This window comes from Sebastes umbrosus, chromosome 5, assembly GCF_015220745.1.
Source record: "Sebastes umbrosus isolate fSebUmb1 chromosome 5, fSebUmb1.pri, whole genome shotgun sequence".
Lineage (NCBI taxonomy): Eukaryota > Metazoa > Chordata > Actinopteri > Perciformes > Sebastidae > Sebastes > Sebastes umbrosus.
In genome coordinates this window covers 12,719,893-12,737,505 of record NC_051273.1, presented here as the reverse complement: position 1 = coordinate 12,737,505, position 17,613 = coordinate 12,719,893, and the positions used below count along the sequence as shown (strand labels likewise).

The window sequence follows — 17,613 nt, the reverse complement described above, 5'->3', positions numbered from 1 at the left end:
CCCTCTTCACAACAGATTGCCACTGCACATTAAGTCAGAATCACATCTGTGGGACTCGGTAGCGTAGGAACAAACAGGTTAAGCTGTGGGATGCATTCTCCAACATGTGCGCTTGTGTTCAGTGTTACCGAAGTATGATATGTAGGCAAACACCAGAGTGGACTCACTGTCGGACGGCATCGAGTTCACTTCAACTCCCCACCATCTGGTTTGGGTTAATATGACAAACCCTTGACACGAGCACACAAACAGAGGTAGAGAGGCAATAGGAAGAGCACAGGTATAGTACATAATGAAATTAATGATGGCTGAGTTCCATTCAGCTGCTTTGATTTCAGGATTGTACATGCTGGCTCATTGTTACTCTCACTGGGACATTTGAATAGAGAAGAGCCATCTTAAGTGTTTTTTTTTTTTTTTTAATAGTTTCTATTTCATAATGACAGTATACAAAGCAACAACAGAAAATATTGTTCAAATCATTCACATACAGAAGTAGCATAGTGAAAGCATAAATAAAGAGCAGTGCTAAACGTAAAAAGGAAATGAACAGAAATGAAACAAAACCAACATAAAAAAAGAAGGAAAAAAAGCGTTACCTGCTATGATGAGTCTAAAATGTCTGCTGTGAAAAATGCCTATTGAACAGGTGAGGGTGTCAGGTGGTCGTCCTCATCCTGTACAGCAGCTGATAATTCCACAAGTTAATTTAATTTGCTTTTTATGCTATTTCTTGTGAAAACGCTTAGTAATGAAATTAAAAGTACCATTATTGAGCAATTACCCAAAAGTGTCTGTCTAAAAAAAAAAAATGGTTCCCCTTCAACGAAACTACATTGTGAATTATGTTTCAAGGGAAACTTATTTTGTCGCGGATTCCTTTTTGACGTATCACAAACACGTTTCTAATGACAGTCCGTGTATAGTGAGGACGCTGGGGTGGTGGATGGGTCAAACAAACACAGGACTTTCTGTTTGTGTCCTTTGTGAAACTAAGTCAACGTTCACTTTAATTTACATCCATAGCTTAAATAACATAACAAACAGTCATTTGAAGCCAAACCATGATGTCCTTTTTACTAAACCGAACCAGGTAGTTTGTTGTGTTTTGTTTCAATTTACATCGTTAACCACGTGTTTAAAACTGCAACCGTAATCCAGGAGAAAATAGGTTTCCCTTGAAAATGTAATTGGGAATACAGTTTAGTTATATGGGAACACAATTTTGAAGTAGACAGGGTTGGGCTATATGTACAAGTACATGTTTGAAGACAACCATGGTAGGTTTTGGCTTAAATGTGGCTATAGAAACAATGAACCCTAAACCAATTTTCTAAATTTTTTAAATCAATCTAACAAGACATGTAATCACACCAACAAACTCCTGTTGATAAATGAAGTAAATAAAAGAAGAATGCAGGGATTGGTTATATAGGCTAATATCAACCAAAAAGTCACCATGAAAGAGTTTCACTGCAGTGAAATAGGCAGATATGACTAGTGCAAGCAGCACTAAGAGTGATTCGCACTTTTTGACTTGAATTTCTACTTTGGCCTCCACAGATAAGAAACTGGCTTAGTATTTGTGTAGCCTTTTATTGCAAAACACATTTACTTGACCACTGATATCTGATGAATATTTCAGTGGTAGGTGGCGCTGTCAGCTTAATACAACCAGGAGCATAGGGCCCAATGCGTCTCAGCAACTGTAAAATCTGACTTCTGGGAGGCCTATTTAAGATCACCAGCATCCGATCACCTACACCACTGACCTTACTTCCCTCGACATCTCATTTCTTTTAGCGTTTTTTAAATTGTTAATTTAAACACATCCATTATTTGCCATGGCGTACAGTATGAGCTGAGGTTACGCTGCCTTCTTTTGCAGGCTCAGGAAATAAAGGCAGCAAAGATAACTTATATTGCATCATCTGTGATGCAATATAAAGACACCTGACAATTTGGCTAATAAATTTGTAATGCGTCGAACAGGAAATTATACCAAATAAACACAAAGTCTATTTTTATTTTATTACGTCTTTGCACACAAGGTGCCATACGGTGACTGAAGGGAGCACTCATGGATGCAGAGACCTCACTGTCCTCACACTGGTGACGTGCTGGAGTAGACTGCTGCTCCACTACTCTTACTTGTCTGTCCAGTGATTATTTATTGAGATGTACAGTGCACGTGCCTTGGAGTCCATTCATTCATTAATCGTGCATCTGACTGTGAACAGCTCTTATTGTGGAAAAGTCAGCTTGTTGTATTTGCAGGAAGTGGAGATCAGAGTTTCAGTCTCCCCAACAGTGGGCAACTCCGGTTCTGAAAAGTGAAGCCAGTGCGGAGGTGCCTTAAACTTGCATTCTTACTAATAGCCAGCAGGGGGCGACTCCTCTGGTTGCAAAAGAAGTCTGATTGTATAGAAGTCTATGAGAAAATGACCCTACTTCTCATTTGATTTATTACCTCAGTAAACATGGCAAACATGAGTTTATGGTCTCAGTTGCTAGTTTCAAGTCTTCTTCAGTACAGCATGATGTTCATTTAGTAAATTATGGTCCCATTCAGAGTCAAATAGACCATAAATCAGAGTATACTTTAGGACGCGGCTACCTTGTGATTGGTCGCTACCTCGGCGTTGTCAGATCTGGGTGTTGTCTGTGTTTTGGTCTTGGAACTCTAACCCTTTCACAGCGTGTCATCTGTTCTGAAAGTTAATTGTAACATTTTGGTCGCCTAAAAAATGTCTTATTCATCGTTCGGTTGTACTTAGCTCTCGAACTTGAGGCATCCAGACAGCAGTCCACAAACCAATGGGTGATGTCACGGAGACTACGTCTACTTCTTAAATACAGTCTATGTTCTTCACCTGTGACCTGTCTCCCCAGACACAGCTTGCTGACTCCACATTTGATAATGCAGCTGTGAAAACTGTTGTCTGCTCTCAAGATTAAATGCAGAGCTGTATTTTGTTTTAATTTCTATACTATTCTACTTGTTGATCTTCACTGACTGATACACTGCCTCTTTTTATTTGGGATACAGGGACTTTTTTACAAAATTCCTAACAATGACACCGACGAGGCTTGCTGACCTGGATACCACCAAGACTGCTACTCATCCAGATGGTGTTGTTGAAGCCGCCATATCCGCTGATAGGGTCAGAGACGGGATGCTTAAGGGACACGCCTCTCAATCAACTTTATTTTTCGCAAGTGTGCAAGTTAATTCGATATTTTGTTTACCCCTTTCTTATACCCAAGCATACTCACTCAAAATCATTTTTCATTTTACAAAAAGGGAAGAGTCCATTTTTGTTGGCAGTCACTAAGCAACAGTGTTCTCACAACTTAAACCTGGATGCCAATCATAATGTGTACTCAGAAAAACAACATCCCTTGAGGGCAGCACAATTCTGATGTGGGAGGAATTGGCAGCCTTTAAAGCAGTGATATTACCTTCACTCTTGAGCAAACAGTTGTCAGTTCTGTTGACAGCCCAAACCGCTCAGACCTTGACCAACTTTGGAGAGCGGACTGTGGACAGAAACCCCATGGGTGTAGCTTTGTCAGCGATGGATCTTGCTGCCAGCTGCACAGATCATGGGGGAAATGATCTTTTATTTTCTCACGCATAATTAGGTCATTCTTTTTTCCTCGAAAGTGTATATAACAAGCCCCGAAGCCATGAGAACTCTTTGCCACACTGTTGTCAAAGACTTATGGAACGTTGCCATCTTTCATGAGGAACTAAGTGAGCAATCAGCTTCCCGTATGATCACCGATCCTGCACACATCTGCCTGTTAATGACGCCTGAGTAAACATAAACAGCACTGTATAGTTTTATGGTCCGAAGCCATCAACACAGACTAAGTGTAAATGGCAGATGTCTGTCTAACCTTCCACGTAAATGTCTCTCCCATAGGAGTGAAACTGAATCCCCAAAACAGATGAACATATTAAACCTACATTCAGATATACCGTGGTTTCTTATCTCAAGTCTGATCATTGTTTTTGCTACAGATTTGATAATGTCTGCAGGTCTGCTGGTGATTAGGCTAATCATTACTGCTGGCAAAGCAGAAGAAATTAATCATTCTTGAAAACTTTATCAGGCAATCCTTTTTCCACATTCCACAATCCACATTTGGAGGAAAATCAGGTCACATATCAGGTGAAACTTTAAAAAAGGAGGTTGTAATCAGAGTCATAAACTCTTAGCAACGGTATTTATTGTTTTTATCTGCTTAAATCTCAATTTATTATTGGTTCCAAGAACAGCAATAGATACTTTTTTGCATAAAAAACAGTTTTCGGGAATATTTACACCTTTTGGCAAGACATCATTTTATCTCTGGCTTGGTATGCTATAGTGTACCGCACATGTAAAAGCAGTGCGCTCAACAAAACAAAACATTTGTCATAAAAGTCACTGACCTCCTTTTGGGACTTAAAGGCATTTGACCTTTTTCATCTATTTCTCGGAACTGCGGTAGTAACGGATGCGTCCATGCAAGCCTCTGACAGTGTTTGTGTTGGCAGCCAGTTCCTCAGCCGCATCTGTTTCCAATCTGTTTTACACTCATCTCTGACGTTTTTTTAAGTGGCGTACTCTTCACATGCTGCTTTCATCTTTCAAACAATTACTTCACTCTGATGAGGAATTAAGGAAAGAGGGAACAGATTTTTCAAAACAGTTTTCTTAGAGCTATTTTCCTTTGACAGGTTGAGGGATTTTGTTTTCAGTCTTGTTTGTTTGATAGTTACACAGATAATTTCAGAACTACTTAAAGGAACAGTGTGTGACATTTAGGGGGATCTTTTGGCAGAAATGGAGTATAACATTAATATTGATTCAGCATTATTTAGGCCTTGATCCACCAAAATATTTGCAAAACAGATTCCCCCCACTCCTTTTACAAATTATATCAATTTTCACAAGATTTGACATATTTAGATGTGCCTTCAAAATTGGTGAGTGCATGTGGGGATTATGTCCATATCACTCCACCATAGCAGCTCTGGTTGGGCTGCTTGTATAGACCCTCCTGGTGAAAAAGAGCAGCTGGAGACGCCATGATTGCACCTCTTTTGTATGTACTAATTTTAATACTTCAATTAAAAGCTATGGGTATCAGTGGGCTGTCCCTGAATCGTGTGTCCGGTCATACCTATCAAATTGCACTCAAAATGGTTGACGTTAATGGGACACTTTCGGGTCAAGAATCATGGGATGTGGGGTGCCCAAGGGTAGTATCCTGGGACCTCTATTGTTTTTTATTATAAATGGCAAAATTCCTTTTACTCTACAACAAAAGATTCATCACTTGACATGACTGTCTGTCTGAGTCAAAATATGCATGTATTTGTTGTGCAACAAACTGGCAACCATTTGTTGTTAAGGGACGGGGGTGGGAGAATGCGACATCTAGTGGCTGAATGTTATTGATGTTATCAATTGTACCTTTAACATTTTTCATTATTAAACTTGTGGCGTCTGGATTGGTATGTGTTTTTTAGTTTATCATTGCATTCTTAAAGACTCAATTATGAGGTGCTTCTTATGTACAAATGAATAGGTATCCAATGAAGAAAAACAAAGTGACAATTGAAAGTCAGGTGTTTCCTCTTTTATAACAGTGAAAATATTGTGGGAAGAGCCATTGCCAGCTCTCCATTCATAGAATCATGGTCTCCATTGTAGTATTTAAGAATAACTTAAGACACATTGGTTGTAAATAGTTGATATTTACACATAAAAATAAATACATCTTCAGGAATTGTATGCATATATATTTTTATGTGGTCCACTCCAGAACGTACATGCAAGGCTACATCAAATAATGCATATTCAGCAATGTTAAAGCCCTTATTGATTTTTCTGTCGTTGACTTTTATGACAACAGACTGGCTAATCTGTGTCACAATAAACCCTTGTCAATGCTGTTTAAAAATGAAATAAATCTCTCTGATTTTTTGTTATTTGTTGGTCATTCCAATCCCTTTTTAAGTAATGCATTGAAATATTCAATTAAGTTAGAAAATGTGGCACTCCTGATCAATAGTGTTTTTAGTTTTTCAGCCTGGATTAGTGTGGAATAGTTGCATTTTAGGGAACAATAAGGACTTATAAAATGCTGAATATCTAGATAACAATATTCTTGTGTTGGTTAAGACATCATGCTTTTGTTTAATATAAAAAGCATTAAAGAGTAAATATAATCACACTTCATGATTGCTACATTCAACTAAATGCATACATTTAGGACACATTGCACACCGACACCAAATCCACCATCACATCCGTCTCATGTCTCAGCTTAGTGTAAGTTAGGTGAATACCAGTGTTTTGTTACAGCATATATTGAATAATAACTTGTGGTTGAAAGTGTCAACTCGGAAAATAAGAAAAGTGAAAAGTACATATAACAGATTTTTCAACTGTGACTATTATGTATGTCTGATTGCAATGCTGCTATTCCCTTAAATTTCCTTTGTGACTTTAAACTTAAATTTGTGCTCCATTGCTTATAATTCAAAGACCATAATAAAATGATTGTCAATAACCAGTATTGACATTGTTTAGTGCTGCAAATCTGCATGTTTTGCCCCCCTTGTTCATAGCACTAAAACCAGGTCTCGACCTTTTTAGTGACTCTGCATGCAGACATACAACTTTGGTATTATCACATGGGAAAATGCCCTTTCTCTGTTAAAACCGCTGCTCTGTTCACTTCTTTTTTTGAGATTCCCTCCTACTTGATTTTCCCATCTTAGCAACATGCAGTTTAGTGGTAGCCAAGGAGCTCGACCACTGAGCCAACCAGCCAGCACTGTTCTCAAGGCATGGCTCTCACAGGATGCATCGCAACCAGTGGGGGAGTTTGGTGAGAATCCACACTTAACTGTCTATGTGAGTGTGAGAGTGGAAAAGACAAAGAGAGAGTTCTATGATAATTATTACTCATGCATTGATACTAGAAGAAGGCCCACTATGTTACAGGTTCTTTTATTTTAATGACAAAATATTTGGTCATTGCTGGAAATTATTCAATGAAAACATTGATATAAAACAGACAACTGTGTTACTCATTCTATTCAGAGTTTCCCAATAGTTTTCTCCCATAGACAGACAATGTTATAGGTCATATTTTTCCCAGCCACTTAAAATGGCATAACATCTTTGAGTCTTCTTAGGAAAACCCCAAAGCACTTAAAAGTCACTTTGACGTCTGTCTGAATAAGTTGTTTATGTCTGCGACAAAGGACTGGGTGTATGCATTTTTTTTTTAAATATTTAAAATGTCTATATATTTACGGTGAATCTTTTTGGGGTCAAACTAATTGTTGACAAAACTGCAAAAAGATTTTCATTTTAGTCATATTTGAATTTGGTTCATTTTGATTTAGTTTACAATGTGACCCCTAGTAAAAGTTTTAAATAAGTTTTAAAATAGGTCATTTTTAGGCATAGGTGAGTGTCATGTTGATGACATGACCCAGACCAGAAATTGAGTAAAGTTGAATAAAATTAATTATTTCTGTAGTGGATTTCACCAAAATGACCAGACACAGCCCTGCATTAAGGCTCTTTTTCAGAAAGTCATCCTACAGAATTCATGGCAGTCAATGAAGTCAAGCTTTACACAAAACTATATATATGTTTTCAAAGGATAATATCATGAAGAACTGACGTAACTGTAAAGATTGAGTTGTATGTTCTTCATGGAAACACATTGGTATCTGTTTTGATATGGATCTTGACCCTGTGTGTACATATGTGTGTTTGTGTGTGTTCCTGTACGTCTTCCTTTGTGTGAAAACCAATGAGGTTTTGGAGGCCATTTTTGACAGTGAGGTCATTCTGGGTGACCCTCAGCTCTTTAAGAGGAGAGGGAATAATTGTTGTCAATGGAAGGTCCTCACTAGTATAGAAGTTAAAGAATGTGTGTGTGCGTGTGTGTGTGTGTGTTTGTGTGTGTGTGTGTGGAGGGGGGGGGGGGGGGGGAGGGGCTATTTCAAAAGGCAGTCTTTCCCTTACATTCAAAGTATAATTTGGAAATATAATTTTCCCACCTTTCGTGTTTTGGATCTTTTGCAAAATAAAATTCTTCGGTTCTCGAGCTGTCTTACACAATAGTAGTTTATTTGAATTTTTTTTAATTGAAAAAAAAAAAGCGTTTCCTATTATTTTCATGGTAACTAACTGCTGTTTGAGACCTCCCTCCCCGACCCCCCCCCCCCAACCCAGCTCCTCAGACTCTGCTCTGACTTAGTTGACCAGGAGCTCCTGGTACTGCTCAGACCGGAGGAAACGACTGAAGGAGTCTTTCTCCATCAGGGCGAAGATCCTCTTCTCAGCCAGGTCAAAGGTCGCAGGGGAGAGATCCACCAGGTTCCTCAGGGTCACATCCTTGGTGAAGTGGTCAATGTTCACCTGTGGTGGTGGGAGGACGACAGGACATACTGTCAGAAACAACTATAGTGCGGATGAAGAAAAACGGCATGATGGTAAATATTGATGATATAGGTATATGCAGAAATAATGTGAAAGGACTCAGAAAGATGAAGAGGAAGATACCATTTCTGGCAAGATACTATTTAATTATTCTGTCTATTTAAACTTGCCAGTTAACAAACATAAACTAAATCAATTCCCATCTGACTGAAGATTATTCCATGGAAAACAACTGTACAACAAATACATGTACTTCCAAAAATGTCAAACTATTACTTTAATTTGTTACACTCAAAGAATCAGGTAAGTGTAGATCAGTACAAGGAACAATATTTCCCCCTAGAAGTCACGTCCCTAACCCAAGATGGATTTACAACAGTAAATGTGCCATATCTGTGTGTTTATGACCTGTGTGTGTTCTCAGACTTGTGCTGTTCACATGCGTGCAGAGACTCAGTACATTCTTTGTCTGTAACCTCATCTATTTATGCTCAAGCACGCCTATATTTCTCCGCTACACATTCGTTCAACTGATTAGATAAAGACTGAAAGTCCTGTGTTTGTTTTACCAATCCACCACCACCCTGCCCGCCATGTGTGGACTTCCTCGCTCTTTATACTGGTTATTATACCACGTAAGTTTCTACCACGTATCATTCAATAGCGGCCGCACCATATACTATGTCATTTGCTCTGCACAGTGCTTGTTGTAATACGTCACTTTCTCTGTCCGAATGCAAAAATGGCCACAAAAAAAATAAATAGATACGGGTACGTCAGCAGTGCATGGCAACTGGCCAATATGAATGGCAAAGGCAGCAGCAGCAGAAACACTGCTGTCGTGGACAACCCACGCCTGGAAGACGCAGCAGTTCAGCGAGGCAACCGTCGCACACTGTTCACGCGGGGCGGTCTGGCCAAAGTGTAATATGTCACTTGCTCTGCCTGAATGCAAAAACGTCCACATTCAACGTATCCATGATTTGCGGACACGCTCAATGCCAACATGTTGTCCTGGCAACTGGGCTGGGTTAACTCAAACTCTTTCTATTCGAGGGTGTTAAAAATAAATCAATTTATAAAAATGGGGAAAGTGACCGGAGTCCCTGACCTCTCTGGGTCCCTCAGACTGGATGAAGTCTTCATAGATCTTCTTGGCCTTGGTGGCCATCTTCACGGGGTTCTTGGTCTTCTTGAAGTCCTCGCAGGCAATCCAGAACTCAATATTCTCATCACTGAACTCGGACTGCAGGAAGCTACGGAAGGCGGACACACCATCTGGTAGAGAATGGGGGTGGTGGGGTGTTAGAGAGAGAGATGACAGGCTATATAATAGAATATATAGAACAACAAGTGATTATTTAAGGCCCCTTTGCATGCATGCATTTTAAAGTAAATATGCTGGCAATGGTGAAGAATAACCAGGAAAATGAATGACTCAGTCTGAGGATTATTGTGTCTCTCTATCTGTCTCCCTCCTTAAACTAACAGTTTTAATTCACACCAACTGCTATGATTATTAAGCAAAATGCTTTGCATACAGCACGAAAGTAAAGAGGAATCAAATATGAGTCACAAGCTGATGTTTTGTTTTCACTGTTAGGCTGCATAATATAGGCATCAGAGTTATATATTCAAGTTATGAAATCGATTGAAGACACTTATGCTAGTCAGGAGACGTTAATAGATAGATATATTTATTAAGACTTCACAATGAGAAAACAAAAAATTCCACCAGTAATGCAACTTTTGAACTGAGAAAACTCTTCGTCAGTCACACCTGTTTTCTAGCAGTGACACTATATATATATACACATTGTGTCTCTTTCCATAAGGGAGGCACAATTAACATTATAAAGTGGTTGCATATACTACTGACGTTAGGTATTTTTATTGAGGAAAGTGTGATGAGATTTCAAATTGTTTAGTATTAGATTTCCTAAAAACCTTCTGGATGGACCCACAATAGAATTCAGGAAAATGTTTTGTGCAACATAAGAGTGAAAATAAACTTATTTGAAATTTCACAAGTATTATAGAAATAAAAATATATTTAGTCAAAACAATTGAACTAAAGTTTTACAAAAACAGACAATACCTTTCAGAAATGTCCAAAATGTCCAAAATAGAAACAAAACTTTCATTTGGACACGTGTAATAACACAGTCTTATGCTGGATCTTTATCTTGGAATAACCTCTAACTAAGAAAGCATACAGTTCAGCGAAGACCATTGTAGTTGAACATAATGCCTGCCAAGGGTCCCATTGTCTGAACGAGCATGTGCTGCAGATGATAAGCTTCATGCTGTGGCCTCAGGGATTTATCTGCCATCTAAATGGCTAGTTTGGTTCAAAATAGAACAGAGTCGCAATCAAGCTGCAGTTAAAAGACCTTCAGTACAAGGACACACAAAAAGAGAAGCACACACGCAGAGGAACTAATGACAATTATGGCTGTTCATGCGTCAGAGCTGCAACAACCATCAGGAAATGGAGCCTCGTGTGTTTGTCTGTCGCATTCATGGTAATATTTTAGCTGAATTATGGTAGATCTTCTTGTAAGATTAACTCAGTTTCAGTTTTAATTAACTTCACTGAGGTTGAACAAGCTGCAGGAAATAATGAAACACTGAACAATTCCAATAATTAAAAAGTGCACAGACAACTTGAAAATTAGATTAATTTTTCTACAAGTGAAATGTCTTATATCAGATAGTAGTCATACATTATTTATCTCCTGTTGCATAATATACATTACATTATGCAATTATTCACTTTAAGGCGAGGGCGTGAGGGTGGGTCTACATCTGAGAGGAAATAACTCACAGAGAATCCCATGGGAATTAACAGGAGAGAGGCCATAAAGAATAATGTTAATGCGAAATCTCATGTAGATAAATAATCGCGGCGCAGCGGTTTGCAGCAGCCGTGCAATAAATCAATGCTGGTGGAATCATTTAGAGTTCTCCCTGGAGATGTTACCATAACACACATAACTTCCCTGGACGGATACACACACGGATGCATGTACACATTCATGCAGGCATGTAAACACAGGGGGGGGAAATACATCTCGCTGCACCAGACTGTGCTGAAGGAGCCACTTAGAAAGGTCTTTTACCACCCATTGAGCTCTGTGGAGGACAGGATTCTCCGTACAACATCAGCTGGTCAGTAACATCTGGACGTGGATCTGTTTTGATGCACAGGGGCAACTTAAGTGACTTATTATCAGGAGAGTTTACACGTACCGCCAACTACCGTTAACCATTAGAGTTAATCATCACTCTTGCTGGCTTTCTCTGTGCACTTTGTGGAGTAAACAGTAGAGCCAGTTGTTTCTTTTTGGTATGTATGGTGGCTGTAAATGTGTTTTTCTTAATTTGTTTTTTCAGTCTACACTCACAGTATAGCTTAAACTATCTTAAAGGAGACAACAACCAATAGAGAATAGAGAACCAACGCAGCAATTACACATTAACGCAAATTTGTTTTAACGGCACTAATTTCTTTGAGTGACGATACTGGCATCATATGAAAATAGGACACCTAAGGAATCCATTGATACCAACCATGTCATACTAGCTTGTCACGAAGAAGGATAAATAACGCTCCAAACGTACGCTAAATTTTGGCGAGGAATAACTGGCCATTTTCAAAGGGGTCACTTACCCTCTGACCTCAAGATATGTGACTGAAAATGGGTTCTATGGGTACCCACGAGTCTCCCCTTTACAGACATGCCCACTTTATGATAATCACATGCAGTTTGGGGCAAGTCATAGTCAAGTCAGCACACTGACACACTGACAGCTGTTGAGTTTGCCATGTTATGATTTGAGCATATTTCATTTTTATGCTAAATGCAGTACCTGTGAGGGTTTCTGGACAATATTTGTCATTGTTTTGTGTTTTTAATTGCTTTCCAATAATAAATATATACATACATTTGCAAAATGCAAACATATTTGCCCACTCCCATGTTGATAAGAGTATTAAATACTTGACAAATCTCCCTTGAAGGTACATTTTGGACAGATAAAAAATGTGTGACATACAAGCTATATTGCTGTTGTGGAAACCAAACCGTGGTGTGCTAGTCTACTCGACAGACACCAGGCCTCATGAAAAGGCATGTTTTCTCCTTTAGGAATGAAAGCTGTTACATAATGCAGAAGACTGCAGCTTTGGATAGTATGAACTAATGACGCTCTCAGTGTTTGGTTGTGAGGATGCCAGCAAAGCAGAGACGCTGCAGAGCAGCACGAAGTAGGTTACCTCAACATGTCTATTTTTGGATTTTAACAAGAAGGATTCTTGTTGACATTAGAGCATGTTTTTTTCGTTATTATTGCTTTTTCAACTAAGGGAGTCAGTTTAAAAAGTTTTTAGAGTGACTGAAGAATATATAAGATTCTAAAATGTTAAGCAAGTTCTTTAATATTGTTATAGAGACACAAGGTGTTAGATTTTCACCATTAAAGCCCCTTGAGGCAAATTTGTGATATTTGTGATTTACATAAAATTGACATGACTTGACATCAATGAAATACAATTCAAATCCAACAGTTACCCTGTGCTTGTATTGATCAAGTTGCGGGGACAAAAATCTCTTCATGCAGTCACATTATTGGGACTCAGATCCCATATTGGGACAAAACGCCGTTACATCACAAGGTATATCGCTTAATGTTGGGGTTAACTTTTGTTGTTTGTTGTTTTTTTTGTTAGTGTGTTGTGTGTGTGTGAGAGACGGAAAGAGAGAGTAAGAGAGGGTAAACCTACAGCCGTTGTTCAGGACTCGGTCCAGACTCTCGCGCCACTGGGCAGCCTCCTCAGGAGTCGGCCTGCACACAAAATACCAGTTCAGTCTTCAGCAAAACTGGTTCAAAGCATTCCAACGGTTAACAAATACAATCTGAAGTAAGTGAATGAGTCTTTATCATCATACAATGTACAACACTTTTTAAATTGTTAGCAAACATTATGTAGTCTACATAAACTTTACAGAGTGAACACAACAAGCTATAAATACCAGCCTGGTCTCACCAAATGGCGTATGAATATGGTAATTTCCTAAGTCATTTTGCATGTTATCCCTACGCATTTCATTTTACACCGCAGGTGATGTAATATAAAGCAGCCCGTTTGCAGGAAAAGGAATATGAATGCCACGATAATGCACGTGGCATTTAGCGTGTGGTAAGAACGCTTTCTTGCCTGGGGTGTGTCATTTATATGCCATGCAGTCGGTAGTCACTGAAACACAGGACTTTCAACCAAGACACCTGTGTTTGTGACCCATCTTTTGTTTTTCAAGTAACGTTGGTGACATTTGTCACGTCTTTTCAGCGATGTTTGTAATGTGTTTTCCATACTTATGTTACGTTGTTTCCATACATATTTTACTTTTGTGTTTTTTTTTGCTTCAACCTAACTGCGGACGTTACCGTAGTTTTGTTGTGTGGCGTACAAATGACACTTGAAAAGCCTAAAATAGGTCCTCATGACACGCAGAATGTCCGTGTAATGTAATGCTATATATATATGCCTTCCCGTGAGATCGGGTTGCATAAAGAGTGAGAATGATGAGTTGGGAATGTTGGGTGAAACAAAGACAAGAATTTCACGGTGTTCATATTCTGTGTGAAACCAAAAGTCAACCGTTGACTTATTTACGTTAATTTAGTTTACGTACGTGATTTAATTAATGTACTTACTTTAACTCATGCCATGATCTTTTCCTAAACCTAACCAAGTAGCTTTGTTTGATTTCACAACGTTGACCACGTGTTTAAAACTGCGACCGTACGTCCGTATGTGATGAGCTGGGAATGAGAACGGGGCGTTAGTGACACACGACACACGACATGCCCTTAAAAGTGGCATGCTCTTTATACGCCTTCACATGAGATCACATTGATAAATACACATTTGACGTGTGTTTCCAGGCTCCCAAAACCAGACCGCATCCTTTGATCTCAGTTTCTGCAATGAGATTTAAGTCTGGAAAACATCCCCTGAGAATAGACAGTGTCTGGTGTGTGTACCGGACCAATCATGGGGAGCATTTAGACATCGGGCTGAAACTGTGAAAGTTAAAAGGAGGAGTTGTGATTCTGAAACTGCGTGACATTTCTCTCTCCGTTACCAAACAGCTGAGATGTTTTTCTAGTTTGAAGATTAGCTGGAAGGACGTTCTCATGCTGCGTTCCAGTTGAACTGGGAAGTCGGAATTTCCGAGTCCCTAATCAGGGAATTTGAACTGGAACACCCCCTGAATTCGGATTTCCAACTCGTAAAGTCGGACGAACCTCACCAACCCCGACCTCAAAATCCAAGAAGGCTGATCCGTGCATCAACAGTAAAAAAGATGTAGTAATATATTGTTTATTAGCACTTCTGTCTTAATTGTGTCTCATTAAATCAGTCGTACAAAAAGTACTGTCCAACTTCTATCTGTGGACATGTTGCTACGGTGTTTGTATGCGCAAAATACCGGAGTAATGTATTGTTATCAACTAGTATCGCTAACAATGGCTAACCTGGCTGGAGCAAACCCCATTTAGTTTTCCGACTTGACTGAACAGGGTGAACGCGGGTGTGACATCATTCCCAGCTCCAACCTCCGATACTAACGCTTAGTGACGGCCGTCGGCATTCGATACCGCCGCACAAGGCACCCTGCAACGCCAGTGTGAGACCCACCAATTAACTACAATGTAAACCCATCCGCAGCAACAGTAAACGCTCAGAGAAAGTGCAGCGGTGACGTATTATAAAGAGCGAAAAATGAGAAAGTGTTGGTTCAACCAATCAGGTGTCTTAGTAAAAGAGCAGAACTGTCACCCTTCATTTATCGGACAGGCTTTTTATGTGATGTTAAGCAAATGCTTGCAAGGCTAGCTTGTATTCCAGCTTTACAGTGTGAGGATAAAATGTGGAACATATCCACAGTAATTATAAATTAAGTCAAATCAAACAAAGAGATAAAAAAAAACTCTGGATGACAGCAAATAGTTTACAGTGTCGTAATTCAAATTATCAATATGAGCTGCAGTGGCAGGAGAGATTTAAAGAGTGGTTTACGGTCTTAATATTGAACCACAATGACTGTAAGGGGAACTAACTAACTAACATACAAAGAAACAAAATAAAACCTCTGATAAAGCCTCACCAACCTCTGGGGGTTACTTCAAGGTGAAAAAAAAGAATGCTGCTTTTATCAATATAATCAGTTTTTCCAATTGAACTCAAGGACTTTTGAAACACAATATTATGTGAATGGAAAAAACAAAGCAAGACAAAATTGCATACTTTCCCTGACAAGATTGCTATAACAAGAAACACACGTTCTACATTCCATACATAAATCATCTCTGACCCAGTTTTTTCAAGGTGATGCCTAATAAAATGAAGCTTTGTACCATCTAACACTGACAATTGAGCCCAGTGAGTGTCTGGACAACTTTAACGTTCTTTGATCTCCACATCTTTGCACCTTCTCTGGGCTCTGCTCGGCCACTTTACCACCAATTATCCGATTAACACTCTGGCAAACTTCCCCCGCCTCCACAGACATTAATCTCCAGACTCACTTCTGCTGCTTCTCTGGCTTCTTCTCGGTCTTCTCGGGATAAGGGATGATGAGGTCGAAGGCATTTTCCGGCTTCTGCAGCAAAACGCCCAATTTCGACTTGATCTCCTTCGCCCTGGACGACAGAGAGCAGACGGCTCGTGTGACAAAGTCTTTGTTTTATCTTCTTGGACAAGAAAGCAATAATAATCTAGTCATGATGTTTATCTAAGTTTTGGTGATATCTATCATCCTCTCTGCAAACATGATGTTGGTATATTGTATTTACATAAGACACCAAGATTCAATTTATAAGCATGTCAGTTGGATGATAAATCATTAATTTGAAAACTTTTGCTACAAAAAGTCTGAAGTCTTTACAAAAGAGGTTTCATGTTTTGAATAAAAAAGAAGGGGAAAAGTAGCAGTTAAATTTACAGCTTTCTACTTGGAATTAGTTGGACCTTTTGGAGATTTAGTCCTAAAATTCTCATGTTGAGTGTAACATAATTTATTAAGTTAAAGTAAAAGTGACTCTACACAGTATTTATAATGTAAAGAAAATCTTACATTTACCGCTTTGTATTTGAATCAAGAAAAAAATATTTCAAAATCATTATTAACCAAATGGTGAAAGTGTTATTTTGTGTTTTAACCAGTGTAAACTTTGTTAAAATAGTCTTTGCATCCACTCTGCAGATTCAGAAACCTCTCTGACCTCCTCTCAAGTTGAGTGCGTAAGCAGCACAATGAATTTCTCGGACTCTCTTGAGCAATCTGCATAAGCTATTGTAAAAACATATTGGCAAAAAACTTTCAAGTTAGTGTAAAACCTGCTCTGAAGTGCTTCTTCAGGTCAAAAAGTCTGTTGAAAAAGGACTTCCAGGAAACAGAAATTCATTTCAGAAAGTAGAAAGTTCACAGAGATGAACTTTAAGTTCTTCCAGATGTAAACTCTTGACCTGATACTGCCAGCAACATGGATTTACAATTTGTCTTTTAACCTATGTATGACCAGAGCCACTCTTATGAGGTTTGAAATATAGCCAAACTTTATCGGATCCAAATCACATAAGAAGAACACACTGTTAAGACATGACAGGAGAGGTGAAGTGATGATGCAGGTCTCACCTTTCGAGGCAGGACTGGGGTAAGGCAGCTAATCCTTTACACATTTTCCAGTCGCAGAACTTGAGCGTGAGTTCAGTCTTCTGAGTTAGACCGCTGTGAGTCTCAAAGTCCCTCTTAGTTTCTGACTCTGGTGTTCAGCACATGAGGCGTTTTATACAGACACCCTGTTGGATTCGGGCCAACGGCTAAGCCAATCAGACTGGAATGTGTAGAGCCTGGACAGATGAGGAGCCTGGCTGAGGAAGGGCGGGCTCTCAGACATGAATGGTCTGTTTGCTTTGAGGTTTCAATCAAGCAACAGATCCAGGACCAGCGAGCAGGATGCAAACATGACTGTGAATTTTCACTGATATTAGATCTAAAGTTATGCATTAAAGATTTTGATGCCATTCATCACAATGTGTGTCACATTAGTCAGTGAGTTATTGTTATATTTTCATTTA

General features: G+C 39.1%; 1 protein-coding gene across 1 annotated transcript; it reads right to left on the bottom strand.

The window, feature by feature from the left end:
• Positions 1-8,094: 8,094 nt before the first annotated feature.
• Positions 8,095-17,326, bottom strand: LOC119488559 (regulator of G-protein signaling 5-like). The gene is made up of 5 exons (XM_037770320.1): positions 17,171-17,326; positions 16,062-16,175; positions 13,249-13,310; positions 9,574-9,740; positions 8,095-8,441 (listed from the first exon to the last, which is right to left on the bottom strand). The coding sequence occupies exons 1-5, from the start codon at positions 17,212-17,214 to the stop codon at positions 8,277-8,279; spliced, it is 552 nt and encodes a 183-aa protein (XP_037626248.1). The 5' UTR covers positions 17,215-17,326; the 3' UTR covers positions 8,095-8,276.
• Positions 17,327-17,613: the final 287 nt, after the last annotated feature.

Coding starts and splice junctions, on each gene's coding strand:
- LOC119488559 (XM_037770320.1), bottom strand. CDS start 17,214: ATGTGTAAAGGATTAGCTGCCTTACCCCAGTCCTGCCTCGAAAG. Junction 16,176..17,170: donor CCCCAGTCCTGCCTCGAAAG/GTGAGACCTGCA, acceptor TCTGTCGTCCAG/GGCGAAGGAGATCAAGTCGA. Junction 9,741..13,248: donor CCGAGTCCTGAACAACGGCT/GTAGGTTTACCC, acceptor ATTCTCTACCAG/ATGGTGTGTCCGCCTTCCGT.